Source organism: Phyllopteryx taeniolatus, chromosome 8 (genome assembly GCF_024500385.1).
Source record: "Phyllopteryx taeniolatus isolate TA_2022b chromosome 8, UOR_Ptae_1.2, whole genome shotgun sequence".
Classification (NCBI taxonomy): domain Eukaryota; kingdom Metazoa; phylum Chordata; class Actinopteri; order Syngnathiformes; family Syngnathidae; genus Phyllopteryx; species Phyllopteryx taeniolatus.
Window position 1 is genome coordinate 6,312,548 of NC_084509.1, and position 25,329 is coordinate 6,337,876.

The following is a 25,329-nucleotide window of genomic DNA, read 5'->3' on the forward strand; positions in this document are numbered from 1 at the left end:
AAACTGAGTTCGGTTGTACTTTATTGAAGTATTTAACAATGTACTCACGTTATTTTTTTTATCAATCCTCATCCACAAATCCATCAAAGTCCTCATCTTCTGTATCCGAAATGAACAGCTGGGCAAGTTTTCAATCAAACACGCCAGGTTCGACTCAGTCTCGTTGCCGTGCGAAAGCTCGAACAACAGTGCAAGCAGACACGTTATCCCCAGCATCCACAAATTGTGGCGTAACTCACCGGGCGCTGCCTCCTAGTCTTAGTAAAGATGTGTTCGCCATCTGTCATCCATGGCTCCCCCGCCGCTGACTTCACTTTGAACACCCTGTTTACACCGATGTCCAGCGGTTCGTCAAGCCTCCCGGAATGATGGCAAGCCCCGAGTTATTGCACTCAGTCGAATGGTGTCTGTAGAGACGCTTCTCCCGGCTGTTCTTTGCTCATTAATCCATTGCTCGAGTTGGTCTTCCAACTCGGGTCACCTCGCCTTGTTTCCGCACTTTGTTTTTCTTTTATTTGCACGGAAACTCAGCTTCGTCTTCTTGACTTGGCGAAGCTCGTTTTCCTGCTTCGTCCACTTGCGAACCATGGATTCGTACATCTTGAATTCTATCGCGGTTGAAGCTGCTCGATTCCCATGTTCCTCCGCGTAACGGATAGCTTGCAATTAAACTGTGCTTCGTAAGCGTGTTTCTTCATAGGTGACATTTTCGGGGATCCTTAGCCAAACCGATGTTGTTTCCCACAATGCACACCCCGGAAATGCTCCCAGCCAGTCAAGCGGTAAAAGAAAAAAACAAAACAAAAAACAAAAACAATTTAAAACATTTTTTTAAAAACACCCCAGCGTGGGGGCGTGGCTTTAGCGTCCTCCTTCACGCACCCTCCCCTGTCGTCAGCCACGTCCGCTTTTCCTCTGTGTAAGCAGCGTGTCGGCAGGAAATGCTAAAAAAAATAAAATAAAATAAAATAAATAAATAGTAATAAAAAAAAACAAATTATAATAATAATAAGATTTTTAAATAAATAAAAAAGTCAAGCGGAGCGCTCATCACACAACAACATTTATAGATGTTGGAACTCGGTGCACACACAAGGCAGGCCGCATTATAAGGAGCCACATCCATTTTGAGAAAATGTAAGTTTTTTTAAGTGTTTTAAGCTTGTAGCCTTTTATTTTGAAGGGTACGCACCGGAACTCAGCATTTTGGCACAAAAGGTAACTTCACACAACAGTGGTGAATTTTGACAACGAAAGAAAACCTAGAAGGCAGGAAAAAGAGTAACGAATGGGACCAAATGCAATAAAACTTAGATTCCTTTATCTACCCACCGATGAGGCACAAGGTTAGTGTTTGTGATACTTTGAGACCTTTATGTGAATTTTGTCCCAATTCCTTGTGATGTAAAATTGCGAGTTTGGTGAAGTATTAGCTCAATGTTAGGCTTTTTTTTTTCTGTCATGGACTCTTATGTTGGTTTGAATACTAAAATGAACGCTAAAAAGCATCAGTGCAAAAGTGCAACCACCGTTTACCTTGGTAGCTGCCTTAATTTTTGCTTAGACTTATTTTATTGTTTCACACACACCCAATTGACTTGACAAGTTCCGCGCAGTGTAGGCTGATGCTCGGAGCGGGAGGGAGCACGTCAAACTTCCACACATCGTGAAAGCCTCCTTTGCACAATATAATCTTATTCCAAATGTTGCACTGAGGCAACTGGTCATTAATTTTAATTAAGTTAAGACACACTTTTGTTCGCCGCCACCAAAACAAGCACATCTTCGTGCAGGTTCTTCTTCATTGGTTTTCGCCACTCTCTTCATTGGGGTCAGCGGACTGGAGCCATCGAAACTGGGAACCGAAGTTTTAAATTTGAACGATTCCGGGAAAACCGGAACGTTAGTCCTGGTTCCGATCGGTTCTTGATTCTTGATGTCCAAACCTAACAGTAACCAAGCTGACATGAGATTTTTTTTTTTTTTTTTTTTGCCACAAGCGGATATCAGCAAAAACATAATTTAAAGCATTATGAAACAACCCTCGAGTGGTTCTATTGTTTTCAATTGTCATTATTCAAGGCTCAGCTTTACAAGCAGACGGGGAAGAAGAGAGGACGTGGGAGGGTATTTGCACACTGAGAGCAGGTTGACAGGTACAAAAGGCTGAAGCTTCCTCCTAAAAGAAAAATCTCGACTAGATATTAAAAAGCCGACACCGTTACGTAAGTGCACATTACAGGCCAAAAAGGCATTTTCCCATGAGAGGAAACAGGCAATTATAGTCCGCTTCCGAGAGAAAGACAGAGAGGGAACGAGGGTCAACGCGGACAAGTCTACAATATTTTACGACTTTTTTGTATATAACCACAACAGTAAGATCAACTATGTCTATCATCACTCCATGCCATGCATTCCATTTACAGTCAACATGACCTGACGCTTGACATGTGTCAACAAAAGAGGAACAAATACTCTTCTGGCTCCCCCAAGAAGAACAAGGGGGACAAGGTACGTTCTCTGTTGGACCATTACTCTCATCTTCATTATCAATCACAGGTAGGAGGAAAAAAATATTTCTAAATACATAAAGGAGAAAAACTGACTCCCCACTATTTTGCCTCATCATTCACGCCCCGGCTATAACGCAGAAGTGATTGTTTTTTTACATGACGGTATGCCGCAAAATGCTGGGCAGCACTGAAGTCTACAGGAAGAGATGCACCATAATCAGTGCTGCCAACCTATAAAAATTCACTTCCAGAACAATTTGTCCAAATTTGTCTGAATTTCCGTCAAGAACATTACCGCGGGACAGTTATTGCAGTATATTATGTAATAGGAAAAAAAATATTCTGCATACTGTTCAATTGGACAACATAATCATTACATTAATAAATTAGGGCTTCAGTATTTGTTATTTTAATGTTTTTATTGCATCAACCTTGTAAGAGCGGACGCAGCTGCAGCCTGAATGTGCCATCGTCAAAAATATGTCTATGGATTAATTTGGCTTTACCAATTCTGTTTCTAACCTTTTCAACCATTAGTGCATACCACCCTCCTTTACGGCTAACTTGTAACTTTTGGCAACGATTGTTGTGCTACTCACGACCGTAGATCAGCTGGGCCTCATGTACAAAGACTGGCGTGGATTTTCTACTAAAACATAGCGTACGCTCAAATCCAGAAAACGACGTATGAAACCAAGCACATTTCCTTCGTACATTCCAATCAACGTGGAAATGAGCACACATGTTGGAGTAGCCGACTCCTCCCTTCCACGCCCATGTCTGAATATGGAAATCACATTTAAATGAACCCTGCACCTGAGATGCCGATCTCTGCCTACGCTGAACTAAAAAAGAAGTGGTCAGACATTAAGGTGGATGTGAAGCGGAGGACAGCTGCCCACCGCCAAAGTGTGGCCAAAAAAAGGCGGAAGAACGGCACGGAGGGCCTCACCCCGTTCGAGGAGAGAATCGCTGCGCTCATGGGTGACGCTGCTCTCTCAGGGGTGATGGGAGGACACATGGCTCACTATGATCACCCCACAAGGTTAATACCATGTATTTTTATAACTCATAACAAATGTGTTATGTTATAGTAACCTACACTCAGCCCCGTGAGATTAAGGTTCATGCGTAAATGTTCTATGTGTGGTATTTGTAATAAATCTTTTGAATTCAAATAGAAGCACATCAGCATATCAAAGAGGATATCAAAAACTTTTACACTTTTGTGATTACTCCATTTATTATTTTAATATACAGGAAAAAATATACGCTTTCCCATCATCACCTTTAAGTGTCACCAAAGCACCAAAAGCTGCAGAAACGTGCGTACGCCAGCCATGCAGTTGGCGTGAGGCACCGCAAATTTCCACAGTCATGTCACTCTTGATACATCTGAACTTTGCCATGAAAAAGAACGGACACCACGTTTTTGTGCGTAAGCACCTTTTGTACATGAGGCCCCTTATCTTTGGGGATGGTCTTTCTCCGTGCATCTCAGGAGGAAAACAAAGCAGGTTTGGTCGAAGAAGATGGACAAAAAATAACACAAGAGGTGCCAAAAGAAAGTTGTTGTTCCGCCGGGGTGCACTCGTAACTTTCCTGCCAATTGAACTCATGGTGGGGCCCGTTCTTGCTCTCAACTGCGTGCGTGACCGGTACAGAATTGCTTACCGAGCCTCCGCGAACAGATGACGGCTGGGAAAAGCGAACGAAGCCACATGGCCGGCTTCCTCCATCGAAAGCGTCGCCGTCTTGGTCAGGGGGCCGCTCGCGCCCAGGTGATGGTACGAAAGGACAAAGGAAAAGGAAGGGGGAGGGGGTGGTCGAAGCCATCCTGCAGCTGGCGAGCCAAGAAGAACAGCAGAGAAGCAGGACAAAGAGAGAGAGAAGAGGCGGGAGTCAAAGGTTAAATACGCAGGAGGTGTGTCTAAGAAAAGAAACTGGAGAAGATCATGCCCATCGACTTGAATTCTGTTCTACAATTTAGCCATAAAAAATGGTGTAAAAATCATGTATTAATATAAAATACTCCCAACTTTGTACTCTTACTCATAGAGATCAAGCATATAGAATGAGTGTTTAAACTTTAGTCTTGGCAAATCAACTACTTATGGTTCATACTGTTTGGCTTCAAAGCAAGACGAATGGTTCTCAAAGTCTTGCAGCTGGACCTGTAAAGCTAAAACAATGACACAGACATCAAGGCATACATTTGTAATATTTCTGCAGAGTTGATGAAATATCAAAACAGACATTTATCTTCAGTTAAAGAAACCTCGAATGAGAGTCCACACATTCCAGTAACTCTCAAAAGGCCAGCAGGGGTCATCTGCGTTCCACCAATGCTCCAAGTGGTTGAGAGAGTCCAACATTTTGGTCACTCTGTCACTTCAAAAGAAGGAAAGGAGTCTTTGATGACTGGAATCCAGATTTCAAGGGATCTGTTAATTTGTTTAATATCCGGGTGAGATACGCCAGGCGTCCTTTGGTGGCCGTCTTGCACAGCGGGGCAGCAGGGAGGAATGCAGAGTCTATCAGTTGTGTGTGTGTTTGGGGAGTGGGGGGGGTGCTATGACAACCGGGTCAGAGTCACTACACAGCATATCTAGTAGACCCAAATGAGGATAGGCAGTATAGAAATGGATGCTCATAAATGATGATTTGTGTGAGTGTAGTGTTACAACAGGTTAGGGTTGTCTCATTTGCATGATGGAAGTCTTAATTTTAAAAAGGAGCATTAAAATATATGTCACAATTAACAATAGACAGAATGAACATTTATCAGACAGTCAGAGATGGATAGCTATAGCAATACTGCATTGGCTCTCGTGACATCTTGAGACACAAATGCAAACAGCAAACTTCACAATGCCATGGGTCTGTCTTGAAACCAGGACTGTGCGGCATTATTGCAGTGTTCTAGTGTTGTAGAAATTACAAAATGTATGTAATTGTAATTCATTACATTACTGGGAGAAAATGTGGAAATAAATTACACTTTCCTTTCTAAATTTCTATGATTACAATTTTAGTTACATTTGAAAAATACCCGCAATAACTCTGATTTATTTTTTTCCTATCACTGCCTCCTTCTATAGCCGAAACCTGTGATTGGCTCTCTGGTCATGTGCCATTCTGCATAGTCTCAAACATGACATATTTTTCCAAATATGACCTTGAATCTAGTCTCAAACATGACATTCATTCATTTACTGAGCCGCTTATACTCACTAGGGTCGCGGGCGTGCTGGAGCCTATCCCAACTGTCATCGGGCAGGAGGCGGGGTACACCCTGAACTGGTTGCCAGCCAATCGCAGGGCACATACAAACAGACAACCATTCGCACTCACAGTCACACCCACGGGCAATTTAGAGTTTCCAATTTATGCATGTTTTTGGGATGTGGGAGGAAACCGGAGTGCCCGGAGAAAACCCATGCAGGCACGGGGAGAACATGCAAACTCCACACAGTCGGTGCCGGGGATTGAACCCAGGCCCTCACAACTGTGAGGCTGACGCTCTAACCAGTCGTTCACCGTGCTCAAACATAACATATTTTTCCAAATATGACCTTGAATCTATTAGTTTGTTTGAGATTTTGAAAAAGTAGGACTCATAGTTACACTTTTGAGCACATAAAGGAACATTGACTTTGGAACAGTTTCATTCTTATAATTTTTGACTTTTTGATGGAACATTCAGTTAGCTGGGTTGTCATATGAAACAATATTGTCTAAATTGTGCACATTTGTCATGTTCATACCTACGGACAATTTAGAGTCTTCAATTAATCTACCATGCATGTTTTTGGGATGTGGGACGAAACCAGAGTACCTGGAGAAAACCCACGCAGGCACGGGGAGAACATGCAAACTCCACACAGGCTAGGCTGGATTTTAATCTGGGTCCTCTGAACTGTGAGGCGGATGTGCTAACTAGTCGACCACCGTGTGTCCTAAACCAGCGATCGGGATTCTGAAGGCCCTGGGCAGATTACATTGACATGGCAGCACACAGAACCTGAAATCTAATTGGACAAAAAAAAAACAAATCTAAAACAAATGGAAGATGGACATTCAAGACACACGCTATGAAATGGAGACAAGAGACTGTTGGAAATGAATTAATATTTTGTATTATGTTATAAATATAATAAATATGAATAATAATTAATAACTTAATTTAATTGTAAATGTAGGTCAGTGCTTCTGAAGGCTGAGAAGGCCTTCACTACACACCACTGGATAGAAGATGGATGATGTATTGCATTACTGTAACAATCATAAAACCTTTTTTAACTGTACAGGCAATATTTTAGGAACTGTCATACAAGTATAAAGTGAACTACTGTTTAAAAAAAGAAAACCTCCTGAAGATGCCTGACAGACAATTTAATAGAAGAGGGAACAGAATTGTATTTGCAGAGGTGTGGGTGTGTTTGTGGATCAGCGGGCACGAGCATTTGTTTTGAGACAAACGTAACGCAGTTTTTAAGATATTCACACACACAACAGTCTATGGTCTGACCGTGCTGAAATCCCCAGTAAACCCCTGTGGTCAGGCCAGCCCAGTTGGAAAGATGAAGTCAAGCCAGCCACCCCAACGACTGTTTATACTTGGGATTACGGTAACATGCCGCCAACGAGCTCCTTGGGCCGTCTTCAAAATAAAAAGCCTGACAAATAATACATAGACATCAATGCTTTGGATTTAAAATAATGAAACTAAATACTCTGTCTGTTCTATGGCAACGAGTAGACCACTGAGAGAAGGGACACTGTGCCAAGATTGCATCCAAGAAGGTTCTGAAGTTGCATTATATAATAAAGCTAATTTGAAAGCTCCATATACATCTGCCATTGACCCGGATTTCAAAAGATATTTAAAAAAAAAATAAAAATCCCTTAGCTATCCCAAAACCAAACCAGTTCTGGGGGACACTAGACCACTGCAAGACTCCAATTAAACCATGTTCAGAAAAATCTGAGCTGTCATTTCAAAATCAAAATTATTTGAAAATATTTTTTTGCGAAATCACACTTAACTGTTGGATTGCCATAAAAATGACATGCAGTCAAGTCATCAACGGCGACAGCAACACTGCCCCCTAGCGGATGGAGGGACTGGCCTTCCCACACGTGAATATTCTCAGTTTGTATGTTTGAATATCTTGAAAACTGTGTTTGTCCCAAATAATAAATGCGCGTGGCTGCTCATCCACAAATGCACATTCAACAATTGACAGGCAGAATTGAATATTTACAAATGAAAAATGCACACACTATATTTAAAAAAAAAAAAAAAACATAAATCAGGGATATATTAGTGGATCTAAAAAAAAATGTGTACATCGCGGATATATTTGTGGATTTGGAAAACACGTGTAAATCGTGGATATGTTTGCGTAAATAATTTTAAGACAAAAGTCTTCCCACACTGTCGTGGCATGGCAAAAGCCACCCCCCGCCCTACTAAAAGCTACTTGGAAAGTTCTAGATTTACATTGGGGGTGGCCAAACTTACAACCTGCCATGCAATTCTAAAAACAAAACAAACCCAGTGGCATGGTTATAAAAAGCCCCAAAACACTGAACCCACAAATGCTCTAAAGATATAATAAACAATGGATGAAAATGGGATGGATGGTTGCATCATTTTTTTCATGGACATTTGAGGACTAAAAAAATAATAATACTGTGGCTAGGGAATGTTAGTTCATATTCGTTGTTCTGTTAGTATTGTTGTTTCTGTATGTTTCATTAAAACAACCCTAACTATGCAGTAGGCTGGTTTCTATTTTTTGGTGCTGAGTAACATATTCCATTTTTAACCGCGTCATTTTTAGGTTCTGAGGTTTTGGCGCTTTGTCGCAGTGGAGCTAAGCCCGGTGGCCCGGCTTGCGCTCGAACACTGGGCCCCTTGTTCATGCACACACGTGAAATGCTTTGCCATGTCCGAGTGCACAAAAAACACATCAAATCTGGGCTGCTGTGTTGTTAAGGGAGCCGTACAGTACACACACATGCAGTACACTGTATATGGACAAGCAGACGGACTGGTGCCAGCAGTCACCGCTGTCATCCAGCATTGATTCCATAGTGTGCACACATGGCAGCCACAGCTCTATTTATTATTCCTGACATGCTGCTGCATCATCTCAAACAGAACTATGACTAACACTGAAAATATGTCTGCGTCTGACACTCAGCCGCCAAAAAATACTCATGCATATTTGTGGAATTAGCTGGGCTTTTTTTTTTCCACTTCTCGCTACGTTTTTCTTTCTTCCTCGGCCTGAATCACACTGGCATACGTCACAACTCGTCTTATGAAAATGGCCTGAAATGTCCAGGTGGAACAGGGGAAACAGGTGTATTTCTGTCTCCTTCAGATTACATTCATGTTTTCCAAAAGTAAAAAAAAAAGTCAACTTTTATGGACACATTTTTAAATTTTTTTGTTTTTGTTTTGATTTTTAAACACCATAACACCAGAATAATATGGAAAAGTTTTAATTTAGTAGTTCAATTAAAAAAGTAGTGAAACTCATATTATAGTACATATAATAATACAGTAATATTTCATCCATCCACCCCTGAATAGACCTTACCAGGGAGGCTGAGGAGTGTGATCCCCCTGTAGTTGGAACACACCCACTGGTCCCACCACCCCAGTTTGCCAATCCAGAGGCACTGTCGCCGATGTCCACGCAATGTTGCTGAGGCGTTTCAACCAGGACAGCCCCACACCATCCAGAGCCTTTAGGAACTCCGGACGAAACTCATCCACCCCCGGAGTCTTGCTACCGAGGAGCTTTTTAACCACCTCAGTGACCTCAACCCCAAAGATAGGAGAGTACGCCTCAGAGACCCCAGACTTGCTTCCTCTTAGGAAGGGGTCGATGGAATTGTTGAGGTCTTAGAAGCATTCTCCCCACCGATTTACAACGTCCCGAGTCGAGGTCAGCAGCGCCCCATCCCCACTATACACAGTGTTGATGATGCACTCCTTCCCCCTCATGAGACGCTGGATGGTGGTGGTCCTCGAAGCCGTCCGGAAGTTTTTTCCATGGCCTCACCGAACTCCCTCCCATGACCGAGTTTTTGCTTCAGCGACCACCAAAGCTGCATTCCGCTTGGCCAGCCGGTACCCATCAGCTGCCTCAGGAGTCCCACAGGCCAAAAAGGCCCAATAGGACTCCTTCTTCAGCTTAACGCCATCCCTCACCGTTGGTGTCCACCAACGGGTTCGGGGATTGTCGCCACGACAGGCACCGATCACTTTACGGCCACAGCTCCAGCATAAATGAAGCTGAGATGATTTAGATAATTTGATTGCCATGAGTGAAAAAAATGTCAAAATAAAGTAGGAGGTGGATTGTTTATTGTTTGTCTTTCTCCCCTCACTTGTAATATTGAAGCCATTGGTGGGGGGTGGGATTATAGAGCACCTGACTCATGGAAACTTCCCTGGCCCTTGGGCTTTGCCAGATGCCCTCTCGCCGGGTAGCCTGACTGCATCCTGTTCCACTTGTGTATTCTCCCACACTAAATGTCCACTAACTACTCATGACACACACACACACACTAAGAAAAATACATTAGGCTCTGTTTTCGTAGATGACACAGCTGCGCTTCAGGGTAAAAACTGGTTGACTGACTCTTGACTCTTGATTTTCGTGCAAGCGCAAGACTCGCTGTACGTGTTTGCCAATTTGGCAGACCATCTGTGCCAAGTTGGGCGTGTCGGCATAGTGAGGTTGTGCCCTGGGAGATGCGCTTGGGGGAGTAAGATTTTGGTGTCAGAAAGTCAGTCTGAACTTACTCCTACTGGGACCACTTTTAAGTTGTGGCGCAGGTGATCTAACCCAATTTTTGTGAATTCGATGAGGGCACATGCAGGCAGAGAGACATGGCAGCTCCTCTGACGTGTGGTGGATGTCAGACTTATTTCAACAGCAGGCTTCTCACCCTCTTAATCCTTGTAGAAATCAATTAATTGAACAATTATTATTTTCATCATTCTTATATTTCTTAAATCATCCCAAGTACTGGCTGGCACGCAGCTGTGGGGATCATGGGAAATGTAGATACATAAGGTCTGCGGACATATTGAAGTCGCCAAGCTCATTCTGTATTTAATAAGGGTACCCGCTCACATTCAGTGCTCCAGTGATGCACCAATCTGTGCATCTTCTTCTCCATATAGAGATGTTGCCATGCAAAACTATTGTACCACTTTTAAAGGGGATGAAAGAAGGCTCTTCAATTGGACAGTACTGAAGTCGGCTGTGACGACGCCCACACCAGCGCAGGTATCCCACTTTTAAAGGCGGTGTCGTAACGCTTGTCCACGAAATTACCAAAACCTCGTCTAGCCCGCCTCCTTGCAGAGTTGCACCAAGCATTGCACTGGATTTGCGCTAGTCAGAGCCCAAACTAGAGCCCACTGTGTGTGTGTGAGTTTTGTTTTTTCCCCCCCCCACAAAACACATCAGGTTTTCTTTTTATTCCGTTACAATCACCGGCCACAACATTCGCACACCTGTACAGTAAATTAAGATTCAGTACATGAACTGCATCCACACTTCCTGATACCTTGATTGAATATAATTTATATACATATTTTATAATTGCTTGACAGTTAATTTATTATTTAATTTATTAAACCAGTTTTAATTATGCTATCATTGGTAAATGTTTGATATATTAATTTCTAATCAATACTTGTCTTAATTCAATTTTGAGCAACAGAGGTAATATAGTTATTTATATCATAATGCCATATCTATATTAAATTATTTTATCAATATAAAACTGAGTAATAATAACACTAATAATGGTAATGCACCCAAGCCTAATAAATACTTTGTCTCATTCAAGTCACGCTCACTGTTCGGTTTCACCACCACTGCGCAACATGAAAGAGAAAGGACAGGGAAAGTTGGCAGAAAAGGGAAGTCAAATGCACATCAAGGAAATGACATACACATGCACTGCAGGGCCACGTGAAGCATTTTAGCCATGCGAAAAATATACATGCACTGACTGTAGCACACGTTTCCAGAAAAGCATCACAGTGTACATAACGTGATTGTCATGTGTAGCATGGTATGCAGGCAAAGGGCTGCTGTGTTTGCATTACAAATAGATTCCTCTGCAGCGTCTGACCTGATTTTGACTGGTCATATAAGCAGTGGACACGTTCACACCATTATGTAAGTCCCTGTTGTGTCAAGCAAGCAAGTGAAGGCAGGCCTTCAAGCGTGACATGGAACACCTAAAGCAGATGCGTATTAGGGAGGTGGGGAAGGGGATTAAGAGAAAAGGCCGCTTTCACTGTGGGACAATAGCCCCTCCACTGGTAATGAAGGGCTCTCTCGTGTGACATAATGGGTTTCAAAGGGGATTTGTTTTGTTGTTCTCAGTCCCAACTGACTCAGTGCGATGATTAGAGAGATTTTTAATTATTGTGTTGCAAATATGGGCAAGACACACACAGATGTTAGCCAACACCTGATCATAAAACATACTTTTCTACAGTGTGATGAGATAACTAGGGAATACAATTTCTGTAGAAATTGCGGGTGAATGCTGTAGATCTGACACTAATCTGAAATTACGTGGATTTAATTGAATTGTTGAAATTTAGAATGAGAGACGAAGTTGGAATGGTTTGAATCGGTCAAGAAATGTGAAAGGAGATTAATGTGTATAATATCTCTTCATTTGGAAATTTCATAGTGAAAATTTGGGAATCTTGGGACTATGATAAATGGTTCCTAAAATGGCCTGAATGAGTATTTTGAAATTGGAATGGTTTGAGTCAGTCAAGAAATGTGGGAGGAGGAGATATGTAAAATATCCCTTAATTTGGGGAATGGGAATTTCTGGTAGTTAATATGGGAATTTTGATTGTGGAAAAGTGTGGAATTTTGCAACTATGGAAATTATTGGAATGCCTCAGCACCATGGGTGCCGGAGCCTTCAGCTGCTCGGCAAACAGACTCTGGAACTCTCTCCCCTCACATAATACAGACAGTCACTCAAAACATTTCAAACCCAAATCAAAACTCTATTTATTATTATTATTTTAAGAAAATCTAGTATGTTTGTCCAGTTCTATTGATACTGCCCTTAAATTGGATCTTAAAACTGTTTTCTAAATGCTGTTAATGGGTGTTTGTGCAGAGATGGGCTAGTATAATAGAATGCACTGTTACTACATCCCTGCTTTTAGAATGCACCAAAAAAGCTTTACATTAGCTTGCTATTCATATCCATTCATAGTTAATTGTCACGCAGCATAAACCCAACTACTTTATAATGCCAAGGGCATAAATCCCTTCATGGTAATACTAATGAATTGCCATGTGAGCACCATTTGCACAAGGCCCCAATAGTATAATGTTGTTCTGATCGTCCAGATGTCCATGTTGTACATATGTGAGCTTGTAATTCTAGTGCTGAAATTGTCTTTAAATTAGGTACACCAGAGTCCAGTGAGATTCAACACAAGCACTGTTAAAAAAAAAATTTTTAAATTATCAACCCTTATCAAGATGAGTATTATTTTATTTCTTAACAGGATAGTTTGCTCATAATTCTAATCGTATTAATGTCAACGTCATTTCATGTTAAGATTTTGACGTGGATGCACCCAAAGGAGACTGTCTGCCATCTCGTGGTCAACAGTGATATTGAATACAAATATACCACTAAAATCACTGACTTTTAATAAAAAATGTATTTATGTAGAACAAAAAAATATCCAGCGGTACCAGTATCACTTGCATTGCTTTTGAAGAAAAAAAAGAAGAAAATAATAAATAAAAGAAAACAACTACTTTACCTTTCATATTTCCAGTCCAAGAGGAGACCAAGTGCTGTGTGAATATATATATATATATATATATATATATATATATATATATCTGATTGTGATTGTGATGTGATTGTGAATCTATAATGTTATTAAACAGAACTACTGTCATTTGACATCACAACAGTGGAATGATCCATTAAGCAATTATCAAAGTCAAAGTATTAATGATTGCACTGAAAGTGTAATTGACAAAATCTATACAAAAAATCTGATGCAAAATGTTGAGTCAGTATATTAAAGGTCTTATTTAGCCTGTAGTTCTTCAGTACTACAGAAGTGCCAAGAAATAAATCCTTTCGGTGTGCTTACAGCACATTATGAAAATGCAACTAAGATCAGATGACCTTAGGCATAGATTGAGTGCGCAACCCATTGGACATGTATCATAAATGTGGGTGCAGGTACAAGATGGCACCAGAGTCCTCCAGTCTTTTTAAGGCTTCAGCTTCATGATTGAGGTCATGGTAAGAGTTCTATAAAAAGGACACAAATAGACCATAAAGGACTAAACGGGCAGGGAAAAGGCATGTCTCACTAAGAAACACCGTCACTTACCTTCATTGATTTCATTGTATCATAGCCATAGTAATGGATCGGGTCCTTGATATTCCTAGAGTTTGGATACCCAAAACCAGCTATGTGGACGACATTGCAGTAATTGAGGGCCACGAATACGGCGAGGATTCCCGTAGTGGGATGTACCGGCTTCTGGAGGAGAAACACATCTTATTAATGACTGTCTTATTTTTATTCAAACTTTCTCATCATCCTTAAGTCTATCTATTGTATGAAATATAAACTATTAACATTGTTTTACAAACAGATGCTCGCTGTGTCCCTACAGAATGAATCCTGATACAATAATATAATCAAAATGGTTCTTACTTTGATGGTTTAATGTTTGACTTTAACTACCTCACCAATGTTCGACTAGATACAACGAAAAATAAATCAATCAATCAATCAATCAGTCGGGTTCTTGATGTGATACCCAACAAAAACACCTTAAAATGAATAACGGAAATATTGATGGTTGATTGCCAATCAATCGGGGCCCTAACTTGATGATTCGATCTTTTTTACTTCAGCTATCATGTTGAAAGATATGATATAATTCATAATATAATATAATATAATACAATATAAAACATATAATTCAAAACCACCAGGGTTCCTGTGGTAAACCTGGAGAAATGCATTCAAGTTTGAACAATGGACGTAGAGATGGTTGCTTTCAAATCAATGTTTCTTTCGTGAATTACAAATCTGCTCTTGGACTTTAGCTACACTTCAAATGACCCGTGTGTGCAATAGTACAGAGCTGTGCTCTAATGATCAAGAGCACCTTTTTTCCATTCATTGTGCTTTCAATGCACAAGTGCGTTATGCCACTAGATGTCGATAAACATCAGAAATCATGAGGCACTGTAAGCGAAAACAAAAATAAAATTTCTGCTCATAGATGCCATGCCCTAATGAAATGGTAGATGCGTCATTAATTTAAGACAAATAATCACCTTCCTCAATGAGACGCTTCCTTTCCCCCCCCATTCAAAAAAATAATTGTGGTCATTTTAATCCTCAATTTATAGATCATGCTATTGTTCACAAACACATTCAACAATTAAATGCTGAGCACATTTGAACTATGTTACTGAACAAAACAGCAGTACTGAAGGTAGTAAAATGTCTCTCAGATGAACCAAGTATTAAAGATGTCCTTACATTATGTGGAGATGACTTTAATGTTGAGGGCGTAATCGCTCCACAATGTTGTGTACGTCCAAGTTTATGTTACGGGGAGAAACAAGAATTTTTAGTTGTCGTTTCTACAGTTTCTCTACCTCTCCCCATAAGTCTTTTTTTTTTTTTTTAAACAAAAACCTAGTTGTACAAAAAAGGCCTCCTCCAATCTGCTGTTGAGTAAATAAAAGCAACAACAGTGTTTGCTAAAATTCTGTAAATAAAATTGTGAAATTCTGTGAATTTCACTCGTTACTGAAATTCTTGTGAATGAATAAAGTATCTATATATCTGTCGATCTATGTATCTATCTGTTTTCTTAGTAGACTTGGCTTATGAGAACAATATGGAGCTGGATGTGATTTATGTGTTTATATAGATTATATAACAGAAAAGTACTCTCTGTGCACATTTAATTATTGTCAGAACTAACATTGAAAGTCGGATAAGAGGTCAAGTATTTACACAACTGTTATCAACCAAGATGGATTTATGGGATAAGTGACAGGACTGCAAACATGCGAGCTAATCTCAGGGTCCAATTAAGTTCAGACAGCAGAAAGTTTCTCTTAGGACTTGATGAAAGTGGACAGTGAAATTGTAAAAACAACAAAAGCTGCTACGAGATTAGGAAGAAGGCTGCTTTAGCAGAACGGACGTCTTCAGAAAAACTTAGCCTTGCAAAACGTTGGGATGAAAGATGCCAGTGATGTCAAAAAGCAAAAATATGATGATAACCAATAACCACACAAGTGACCAATGTGTCTTTTTGCAGACCGTTTAGAATAGCAATACAAGGAAGTAACTGGATCCCCCTATACTGGCTTAGACTCAGGCTACTTAGTAATTCTAATGTAGCTCAACAATAGGTCAGCAGTATTAAAGAATGATGGAATGAACCTCCCATTGTGAGCTACTCAGTCTTTGTGAGCGTCAAAGATACAGATGAGTACACACATTAGTTGATTACTGTTTCCATCTTAGATGCTTATTGTTACACGTGTTTAACAAGAACGTTAATATTTTACTTAAAAGAGTGTCAATATAGCTACTAAATCATTTAGGATGTGGCCGTAAGGTGTTGTGGCGGAAATCCCCGAACCCGTTGGTGGACACCAACGGTGAGGGATGCAGTCAAGCTGAAGAAGGAGTCCTATCAGGCCTTTTTGGCCTGTGGCACTCCTGAGGCAGCTGATGGGTACCGGCTGTCCAAACAGAATGCAGTTTTGGTGGTCACTGAAGCAAAAACACGTGCATGGGAGGATGGACCGGAGGGTGTGTTCCAACTACAGGGGGATCACACTCCTCAGCCTCCCTTGTAAGGTCTATTCAGGGGTGCTGGAGAGGAGGGTACGTTGGGAAGTCGAATCTCAGATCCAGGAGGAGCAGTGTGGTTTTCGTCCTGGCCGTGGAACAGTGGACCAGCTCTATACCCTCGGCAGGGTCCTCGAGGGTGCATGGGAGTTCGCCCAACCAGTCTAGATGTGTTTTGTGGACTTGGTGAAGGCGTTCGACCGTGTCCTTCGGGGAGTCCTGTGGGGGGTGCTTCGGGAGTATGGGGTACCGAACCCCCGTATATGGACTGTTCGGTCCCCGTACGACACATGTCAGAGTTTGGTCCGCATTACCGGCAGTCGGACTCGTTTCCGGTGAGGGTTGTACTCCGCCAAGGCTGCCGTTTGTCACCGATTCTGTTCATAACGTTTATGGACAGAATTTCTAGGCGCAGTCAAGGCATAGAGGGGTTCCGGTTTGGTGGCCTCAGTATTGCATCTCTGCTTTTTCTAGATGATGTGGTTCGGTTGGCTTCAACAAGCCGTGATCTCCAACTCTCACTGGAGTGGTTCGCAGCAGAGTGTGAAGCGGCTGAGATGAGAATCAGCACTTCCAAATCTGAGACCATGGTCCTCAGTCGGACAAGGGTGGCGTGCCCTCTACAGGTCGGGGATGAGATCCTGCCCCAAGTGGAGGAGTTCAAGTATCTTGGGGTCTTGTGCACGAATGAGGAAAGAATGGAACGGGAGATCCACAGGCAGATTGGTGCAGCATCTGGAGTGATGCAGAGTTTGTATCGGTCCGTTGTGGTAAAGGAGGAGCTAAGCCAAAAGCGAAGCTCTCAATTTACCGGTCGATCTACGTTCCTAACCCTCAACTATGATCACAAGCTGTGGGAAAGAACAAGTTCCGGACACAAGCGGCCGAAATTATTTTCCTCCCCAAGGTGTCCGGGCTCTCCCTTAGAGATAGGGTGAGAAGCCCGGTCATCTGGGAGGGGCTCAGAGTAGAGTTGCTGCTCCTCCACATTGAGAGGAGCCAGATGAGGTGGCTGGGGCATCTGATTCGGACGCCTCCCCGGTGAGGTGTTGCGGGCACGTCCCACCGGAAGGAGACCCTGGGGACGACCCAGGACATGCTGGAGAGACTACGTCTCTCTGCTGGCCTGGGAACACCTCGGGATCCCCTCGTTAGAGCTGGATGAAGTGGTTGGGGAGAGGAAAGTCTGGGCGTCCCTGCTAAAGCTACTGCCCCCGTGACTGGACCTCGGATAAGTGGTAGAAAATGGATGGATGAAGTGTTGGCAAGAGTTTGGACTTTGGAACAAATGATACAAAATATAATGGCGGTGTTTGCAGTGTTAAAACTGCTCGTAAGATTTAAATGTAGCCTCACTTCACTAAGTCTCTGACCAAAGCCTCGCCCCTCATTGATGTGCACGAGCATGATTCTCAAACAAGTGGCAAACGAGGGATGGGCATTTAAAATTTATTTATTTATTTTAAGCCCCCCAAATTATTGAATATGTGGGGATAAACCGCCAACAAGTGTTTTATGGATTGGTTACCCTCCAAAAAATAAAAAATAAATAAAATAAAAATGGGGAAGAAAAAAAAAAAAGGAAAAACATTTGGGAAAAAAAATCTGAGTAGGTGAATCCGTAGGTGTTGAACCCATAGTATTCGGGGGTCTACTGTATTATCAGGTCATACTGACAGCTTTCATAAAAGCTATTTATTTATTTATTTTTTTTTAAACACTGCAAACCTCTCCTTTAAGCATTAAAAGAACGGGAGATCCACAGGCAGAGTAACACAAGAGTAACGAGTTCAGTCATGTTTGTTGTGTAGTCTTTTTTAAGCGTCTCCAAAGGACAGCATGTCAATGATTTTCTGTGCTCACAATGGAGAATCACTTCTACGTGGGCTGGACAGTGAAAATTCCTCTCTCTTCCATTCCCTATCTGAACTATTTTGACATTTGGATAGCCCAAAACTCATGGACGTCCGGGCTCACAATGACCCACTTCCGACATCCTCCAGCTATGACTCGGTCTTGTTAACTTGAACCAAGACTAGAGGTTTTTACTGTCTACATACAAGTCCAATACTATACATTTGTCTCATATGAGGCTTCTCTCATGAATGCATTAGTCTCTGTTTAATGAATTCAATCAAATAGCTCTAAAGCTTTATCATGTTTAATCAGTACAAGGTCAGAAGAACAAAAGTTCACCGAGTGAATGGCCGCACAGTCATGAACTTATCTTTTTTTTTTTGTTCTTGGCAAGGGAGCAAGTAGGATATCATGACAGCCTGGGTAATCATGGAATTTGGATTTTAGCCTTTAACATTTCTAAAATGCAGCTTTATACAAGTATACGGCCATGTAAGAACGAGGTGAGCACGTGTCTTGCTGAGAGTTGCATCTGGCCAGCAGTTTTAACAAAACCGTAGAATTTGAAAGGATGATGAATCAGCTAACATTCTGTGTGTATGAGCGTCAAGTGGCCGGTGCCAGAGTTCTGTGTAGTTTGGACACAGGCCTGCGGAGCCTTGGTGAGTGGGCTGCACACTATCACCACTGTAAGCTAAGAGCAGCGCACGTCTGTGTTTTGGGAGAGGGGTGTGAACACACACTGGGAGGATCATGTGGCTTTCTACAAGGGCCTGCAATGCAGAAGATGAAGAGGTAGTGGTGGTGGAGAGTATACACAAATGTGGGCTTTTTGGTGGGGTGGTCGTCTATTTGGCAGGGAAGGAGAACTATCTGCAAACAGTAGACTCTAATGGATGAGGTTTATTATCTAAGGGCTGTAAATTTGGAAGGCAGAAGTGCTTTCATACTTCCACCATTTAGTCTGTTTTAACTCTTTAAACTCTTTGATTTCCCTCTTGTTGCAATCTTGTTTGGCCAGGTGGTGTTAGGGATGGGTAGTTCACAAAATTTCCCTGATCAACAATGGGTAAATGCCAGTGCTGTACTGAGGGAAAAAAGATGCCCAGAGTTGTGCCGTCCCTTCTACTTTACATTGCTAACTAGTTGGGTGTAACTCAACAGCGCCTCTGCTGCTTACAGCAAGTAATGAACTCAATTGTCTCAGTTGCATCAAGATTAATCAACGGCCTCTTTTATACAAAGATCCCCATAACATCAGCGTCATAACAAAAGACAAGCCAACAACCCACTGTTGCTTTTTACGCATAACCGAGCAAAGGCGAAACACGTGCGACGTTCGCGGTAGCAGAGACACAACAACCCAGAATCAGACAATTTGAGACGAGAGGAAGTCAGCGGGACCGTCTGGTGTTAAGTATTACAATAGTTGTCGGACAGCAACAATTATTTTCAACACAACATGGCAGGAGAAGTGAGTGTCGAAGGTGAAATTTCACATGCCTGTCCCTCCATTTCAGTATTCACTATTTGCATAGTTGCAGGCGGCACGGTGACCGACTGGTTAGCACATCTGCCTCACAGTTCGGAGGATCTGGATTCAAATCCGGCCTCGCCTGTTTGGAGTTTGCATATTCTCCCCGGTTTCCTCCCACATTCCAAAAACTTTCATGGTAGGATAATTGAAGACTTAAAATTGCCCATAGGTGTGAATGTGAGTGCTAATGTTTGTTTGTTTATATGTGCCCTGCGATTGGCTGGCGACCAGTTCAGGGTGTACCCCAGCTCTCGCCCAGTCAGCTGGGATAGGCTACCGGCACACCTGCGAACTTAGTGAGGATAAAAGGTATGGAAAACTGATGGATGGACATAGTTGGATCCCAGCTCTGTTAAAGCACTACTTCTGAAGGGGGCATATGAGATGGGCGACTTTGCCCGTTTATTCAGGACAGCTACGCGGAAACAAGGTGGACAATCCCATCTTAAAAAGACTGTGTAAAAGCGGCCATCAATTAACCAAACTCTTCATACACAATCAATCATGTACTGTAAGTTTCCTAGTTTCAGACGTACTCTATCATATATCCATATACTTCAAGGTGTCAAACATAAAGCCAATTTTGCTAAATGTGATGATTAGGACTATTTCATTCACTCTGACAATTGATTCTTGTCATTTTGATTCATCAAGAAGAAAAAAAAAAGAAGAAAAAGAGGGGAGACCAAGTTTACAAACCCATTTATAGCTTTGCACCAGAAAAAGGTGTGAAAGCAAGACAGATTATGCTATGAAATGTGTTTACAGCTCATACTAAAATGCCACTGAGTAGGATACAAACAATACTAATATGGACCATCACCAAAACAGTGCAGCTTCATAAACACACTTTTTAGATCTGCCCCAAATGTCTTTCCTTCCTTCCTTCCTTCCTTCCTTCCTTGGCCCACGCCTTACCACTCCAAAAGGTTTTGTGGTATTCTGTTGAGTGGTTTTTTGCGTAATAATTTAAATTTAAAACTAGTCAACACCGCAACATTAATAGTCTACAGGCACAAGTTGTGTCTCTATTTACACCCTTCTAGCTTGGTGCTGCTCCTAAACACAATTTTCCTCCTCTGGAACGCTCCATAAAGTTTGTGCAGATGGTGCAGAGCTCTAGTCGGCCCAGGCCGCTGCTCGCCTTGAGGATTGCTGCCTTCCCAGGGCTTTGTCCTCTCATGCACTATCCACTTGTATGGACTGTAGTACAAAAAGGATAACCACCTCTCATTCTTTAACAAAAAAGGGACTCTGGCAAGGGTAACAAGGCAGAAACAAAAAGAAAAGGCACATAAGCTCCCAGGAGTTTGAAGAGGTCATTAGGGGGGAAAGTGTTTCAAAGTCCAGGCTCGTAAGCCAAAGAGGGAGAAGAGGTCCAAGTTTTCAAGTGAAAACAGATCAAGAGCTCACTGCAATAATGCCCCTGCGTCATGTTTTCTCTTTGTCCCCACTAAGAGGGCTTCAGAGTTTCCTAAGTGATTTTTTTGTTCCTTGCACTGTCAAATTACTAAACAACAACAACCAACTTTTGGGAAGACTGGAGGTTGTCCCTTTCAGTTGAAATGCAAACTATATTTTGGCTTTCGATCAAAAGCCAATTACTGTATTTGTCAGCATTTGAATGGTGCAGCCTAGAAGAAGTAAAGGGCTTATCTTGCATCGAAATGCCAGAATGTGAAGATCTTTCTCATAATCTGCAGTAATTGTATCCCCCACAAATTACTATTGACCCAGCTACACTTGAACCGTCAGTGGACGGTTCAACCCAAGTACCCTTGACCGGCCGGCGGATACTCCAGCCAGCCTTGTTAACATTCGAGTGGGAGACGAGAAACGGAACAAAACAACACAAATGATTCCCAGCAGGAGAAATTGTGGTTAAGAATGCTGACTGGTCACAGTTAATTGCAACCATCATTTCTGTTCGCCTGCCCTACAGATGAATGATTATCAGCACAGATAAATGGAGGCTCACCTGTTTACTCTTCGGGTTCAGGGGGATTTGGAGCAGCTTCTCTGCTGTCTGGTGCAAAAAGTACGGGTCCAGCACTCGGATTTGACCGATATCACCCAACCAGATTTGGGGAGGGGGCTTCCAAAAGCCTTTCCTGACCTGTGGTGCATGCATACAGTATATAAACAAGCATAAAAGATAAGCAATTTCCACTACACTCACTTAAAATATGCAAACAAGAGATGCAAGCAAGCCAGTAACTCCCTAATGACTGGAGGCAACGCCATGTGCATAATTAGAAGGTAATGGCCCAGCAACTCTTAGGTCCAACATGCTGCAACTAGAAGGACAGAGGCCCACTATGGGGAAAAAAGCATTTTGACACTAGCCTATAAGTGCTTGTTCCTGACATGGTTGACTGGCAAGGTCTGGGGAAAGCAATTTGTGTCTGAGTGTGCAAGTGCGAGAGCAAGAGAGAGAGAGAGCTTTTTCACACATCCTGTACCCTCTTCTCATTGTAAAGGATCTCTTTGAGCCACTGTAGATCTTGCTGTTTAAAAGGTACCAAGACCATCAGTGTGCCTGGCTCGTTGTTCAAGCCTGGGTTGTAGGAGGCTGACTCGGGGTAAAAGAACCTCATGGTGGTCTTGTTACCAACGTCGTCCTCGTAGCCCCTCACCGGAGCGTCGTTCAATCTGTAAGAGGAGAAATTGGAGGTATAATCACATCACCTTTTCAAAACCCCAGTATTGTTCATGCTGATGACCCACCCATGGTTCCTTCATCGGGAAAGATCCCATGGTTGAAATTGTTTGCCCTTCCAGCAGGACATTCCTTTAATTCCCTTAATATTTGCAGTATTTATTCAAATAGTGGACACGCTACTTGGGCACTGTCTTACACTACAAGGCTCAAGTGACACAATTCCAATATTTTTTGCCACCGTTTGGATGTGTGACGGCAACGTAAAGAGAAAATAAAACATGATATTGGATATCAGGCCTCTTCTAAATGTGGATGAAAATCAGTCACGTATACATACCCATTTCTGCCCAAGGAACACAAATAAACACTAAAAAACACCAGCTGTAAATCTAAACGATGGCAAAAGCATTGACCATTAAATATTGCTGGCCTTGGGCGGAATCCTTGCATCTCCAAAACCATAAATATTCAGGACATCAAAGCCATAAACCAAGCCATTTTCAAAACTTTGGATCGGTCGGTAAATTTGTGAAAATAACAGACCCACGTGGGGACCGACCAAAAGTATAGATTTGTGGAAAAAAATTTGGAGTTGAACATACAGTAAGAGATTTCTAGTGACGATATGGACCTTTCTCCAAAATAGTTGTTTTTAACCTAAAAACCTATTGGAGTGACCTTTCTCATAGAAATCAATCAATCAAAACTGCTGAAAGGATTGTCGGTACCCCCCTACCCGCCCTTGAGGACTTGCACGCTGCCAGAACTAAGACAAGAGTGTGCAAAATCCTCTGGGACCCTCCACATCCCAGTCACCGGCTCTTCCAGCTCCTTCCCTCAAGTAGGCGCTACCGATCAATGCAAACTAGAACTAGCAGACATTCCAACAGCTTCTTCCCTCTTGCAATCAACTTCTTAAACACCTAACCTACAATTGCATTACAACATGCTGGCAGTTTTTTGACTTGAGTTCGTTGTCACATTTCTGTGGGGCCAATTATATATTACTCGTGCACTCACTGTAGTTGTCTCGCCACGCTGCACTATTTGCATATCTGTTGTTGACCAATACTGGCCACACATGCCAGAGTAGCATCTGCTCCATTTGCACACTGATTGAGGAGTATCTGCAACACTTGCACAATCAACATTGTCCCAGGTTATCGCACTACTCGTCACTTTAAACCGCAGACACTCCTTGAAGTCTCGGCGCCCTTTGCACAATGGTCATTGCACCGGACTATTGCAATATTAGTCATTCGAACTGCTCTAAGTGCTAGAGGACTCTGCATCTTTTTGCACAATTGTCCGAAAAAAAATAAAATAATGTACTGGCATTACCAGATAACTAGCAACCCTTTATTGCTCAGTGACTGTTTTTTTTGTCAACGTCTTTATGTCTCAAAAGGCTTCTCTGTCAATTGACTGTCTGTTGTCGTACTAGAGCAGCTCCAACTACCGGAAACAAATTCCTTGTGTGTTTTTTGGACATACTTGGCAAATAAAGATGATTCTGAAAACCCAGACAGGTGTTACCACTATGATTCTCGCGAGATGGACTGTGATGCAAACGGTGAAAATACATTTCTGTATTTGCACCTTAATCCAGATTGACCCCAATTCCAGACCTTCTATATTCTTCTTCAGGGACTTGTGTAAACTGCCTAATCCGGCTACTTTATGTGTCCTCCTAATATCAGGCTGAACATTTTAATCAAGTGTTTACCTTCTTCTTCAGTAAAATAAAAGTTCTAATAGTGTTATGAAACTCCTTGACTATGTTTGGTTGCACACAAGTCTCAATAGGCTTTATAAAAGTTCAAGTTGTGTTTTATGGCACAAGTTCGATGACGTTTGCTTTCAGGCATGCATTGAATTCAGACCATCAATAACCTACAAGTTCCGGGACTGATTTGCTTCAGAGGGAGAGGATAGGGAGGGACCCAGACACGTTGATGTTGGGGAGAAAAATGCATTGTAACCAGGCCAACAGCTTGGCTGTTTGAAAGAGGCTTATAACAACTCAGTGTGTGCATGTGTCTGCTCCAAGGCTGTTAAGTCAAATTTGCGCCTTCACGCCTGACAAGACTAAATGTTTTTTTTTTTTTTTTCCAAAAGGTTTGCTGATTGCAGAGATGAAATGAAAGCACAAGAGTTAGATCTCAATGTTGATAATTAATGAATATAGAGATCATTGGAATGTAATACTCCATTTGTTACTTCTGTATTTATCTGTTGCATTAGGGAAAAAAGTCATTGTTATGATGTAAAAAAGATTCAAGATACTCAATGTTGTTAAATTCTTTTTTTGTAGTAATTTATGAACAAGTTGTGTGGTAGGGAACAGCTGAAGAAGGGAATAAAAAAATACAAAAGGTCTTCTTTATAAAATACGGTAAATACATTATCTGGTTGTAAATTAATGCTTGAGCATATTATTAATACAAATTCGAGCGACCTTCGCAAAATTAAAAATACATAGCCATCCAATGAAAAGCATATCACCACAATAAATTATATTTTGTGTATTCTTACCGAATGACCACATCATATTTGTTAATGATGCCTCCTAATGATGTGTTTTTAATGGCAAAGCCGTTGCCTATGACAACACAGGTTCTGCATTCAAGGCTGAAAAAGAAAGGCAGCACATATTGTGAAATGTGACTAATTTAATTTCATCCATCATTATGAAATCTAATACAAAACCAATACCAAGGCACTTAGCTGGGTCACACTTACTTGTCTATGTTGGCCGGCACCTGATAATTTGCTGTTACTGCAAGAACTTTCAGCAGCTGCAGTTCTGGATGGG

At 41.8% G+C, this 25,329-nt stretch overlaps 1 protein-coding gene across 5 annotated transcripts in view; it reads right to left on the reverse strand.

The window, feature by feature from the left end:
- Positions 1 to 4: 4 nt before the first annotated feature.
- Positions 5 to 25,329, reverse strand: part of st3gal4 (ST3 beta-galactoside alpha-2,3-sialyltransferase 4) — a 42,065-nt gene continuing 16,740 nt past the window's right edge. For 3 of the 5 annotated variants that reach the window (XM_061781490.1, XM_061781487.1, XM_061781488.1), the window contains 6 exons: positions 25,257 to 25,320; positions 25,050 to 25,145; positions 22,315 to 22,504; positions 21,831 to 21,968; positions 13,957 to 14,109; positions 11,963 to 13,874 (listed from right to left, as the gene is read on the reverse strand). In XM_061781490.1, the coding sequence (XP_061637474.1) occupies positions 13,785 to 13,874; positions 13,957 to 14,109; positions 21,831 to 21,968; positions 22,315 to 22,504; positions 25,050 to 25,145; positions 25,257 to 25,320 (731 nt within the window). In that variant the 3' untranslated portion in view covers positions 11,963 to 13,784. Of the gene's footprint in view, positions 945 to 4,187; positions 4,357 to 11,962; positions 13,875 to 13,956; positions 14,110 to 21,830; positions 21,969 to 22,314; positions 22,505 to 25,049; positions 25,146 to 25,256; positions 25,321 to 25,329 lie in introns of those variants that run through there. The other 2 variants (XR_009789664.1, XM_061781489.1) reach the window with 2 other exon arrangements.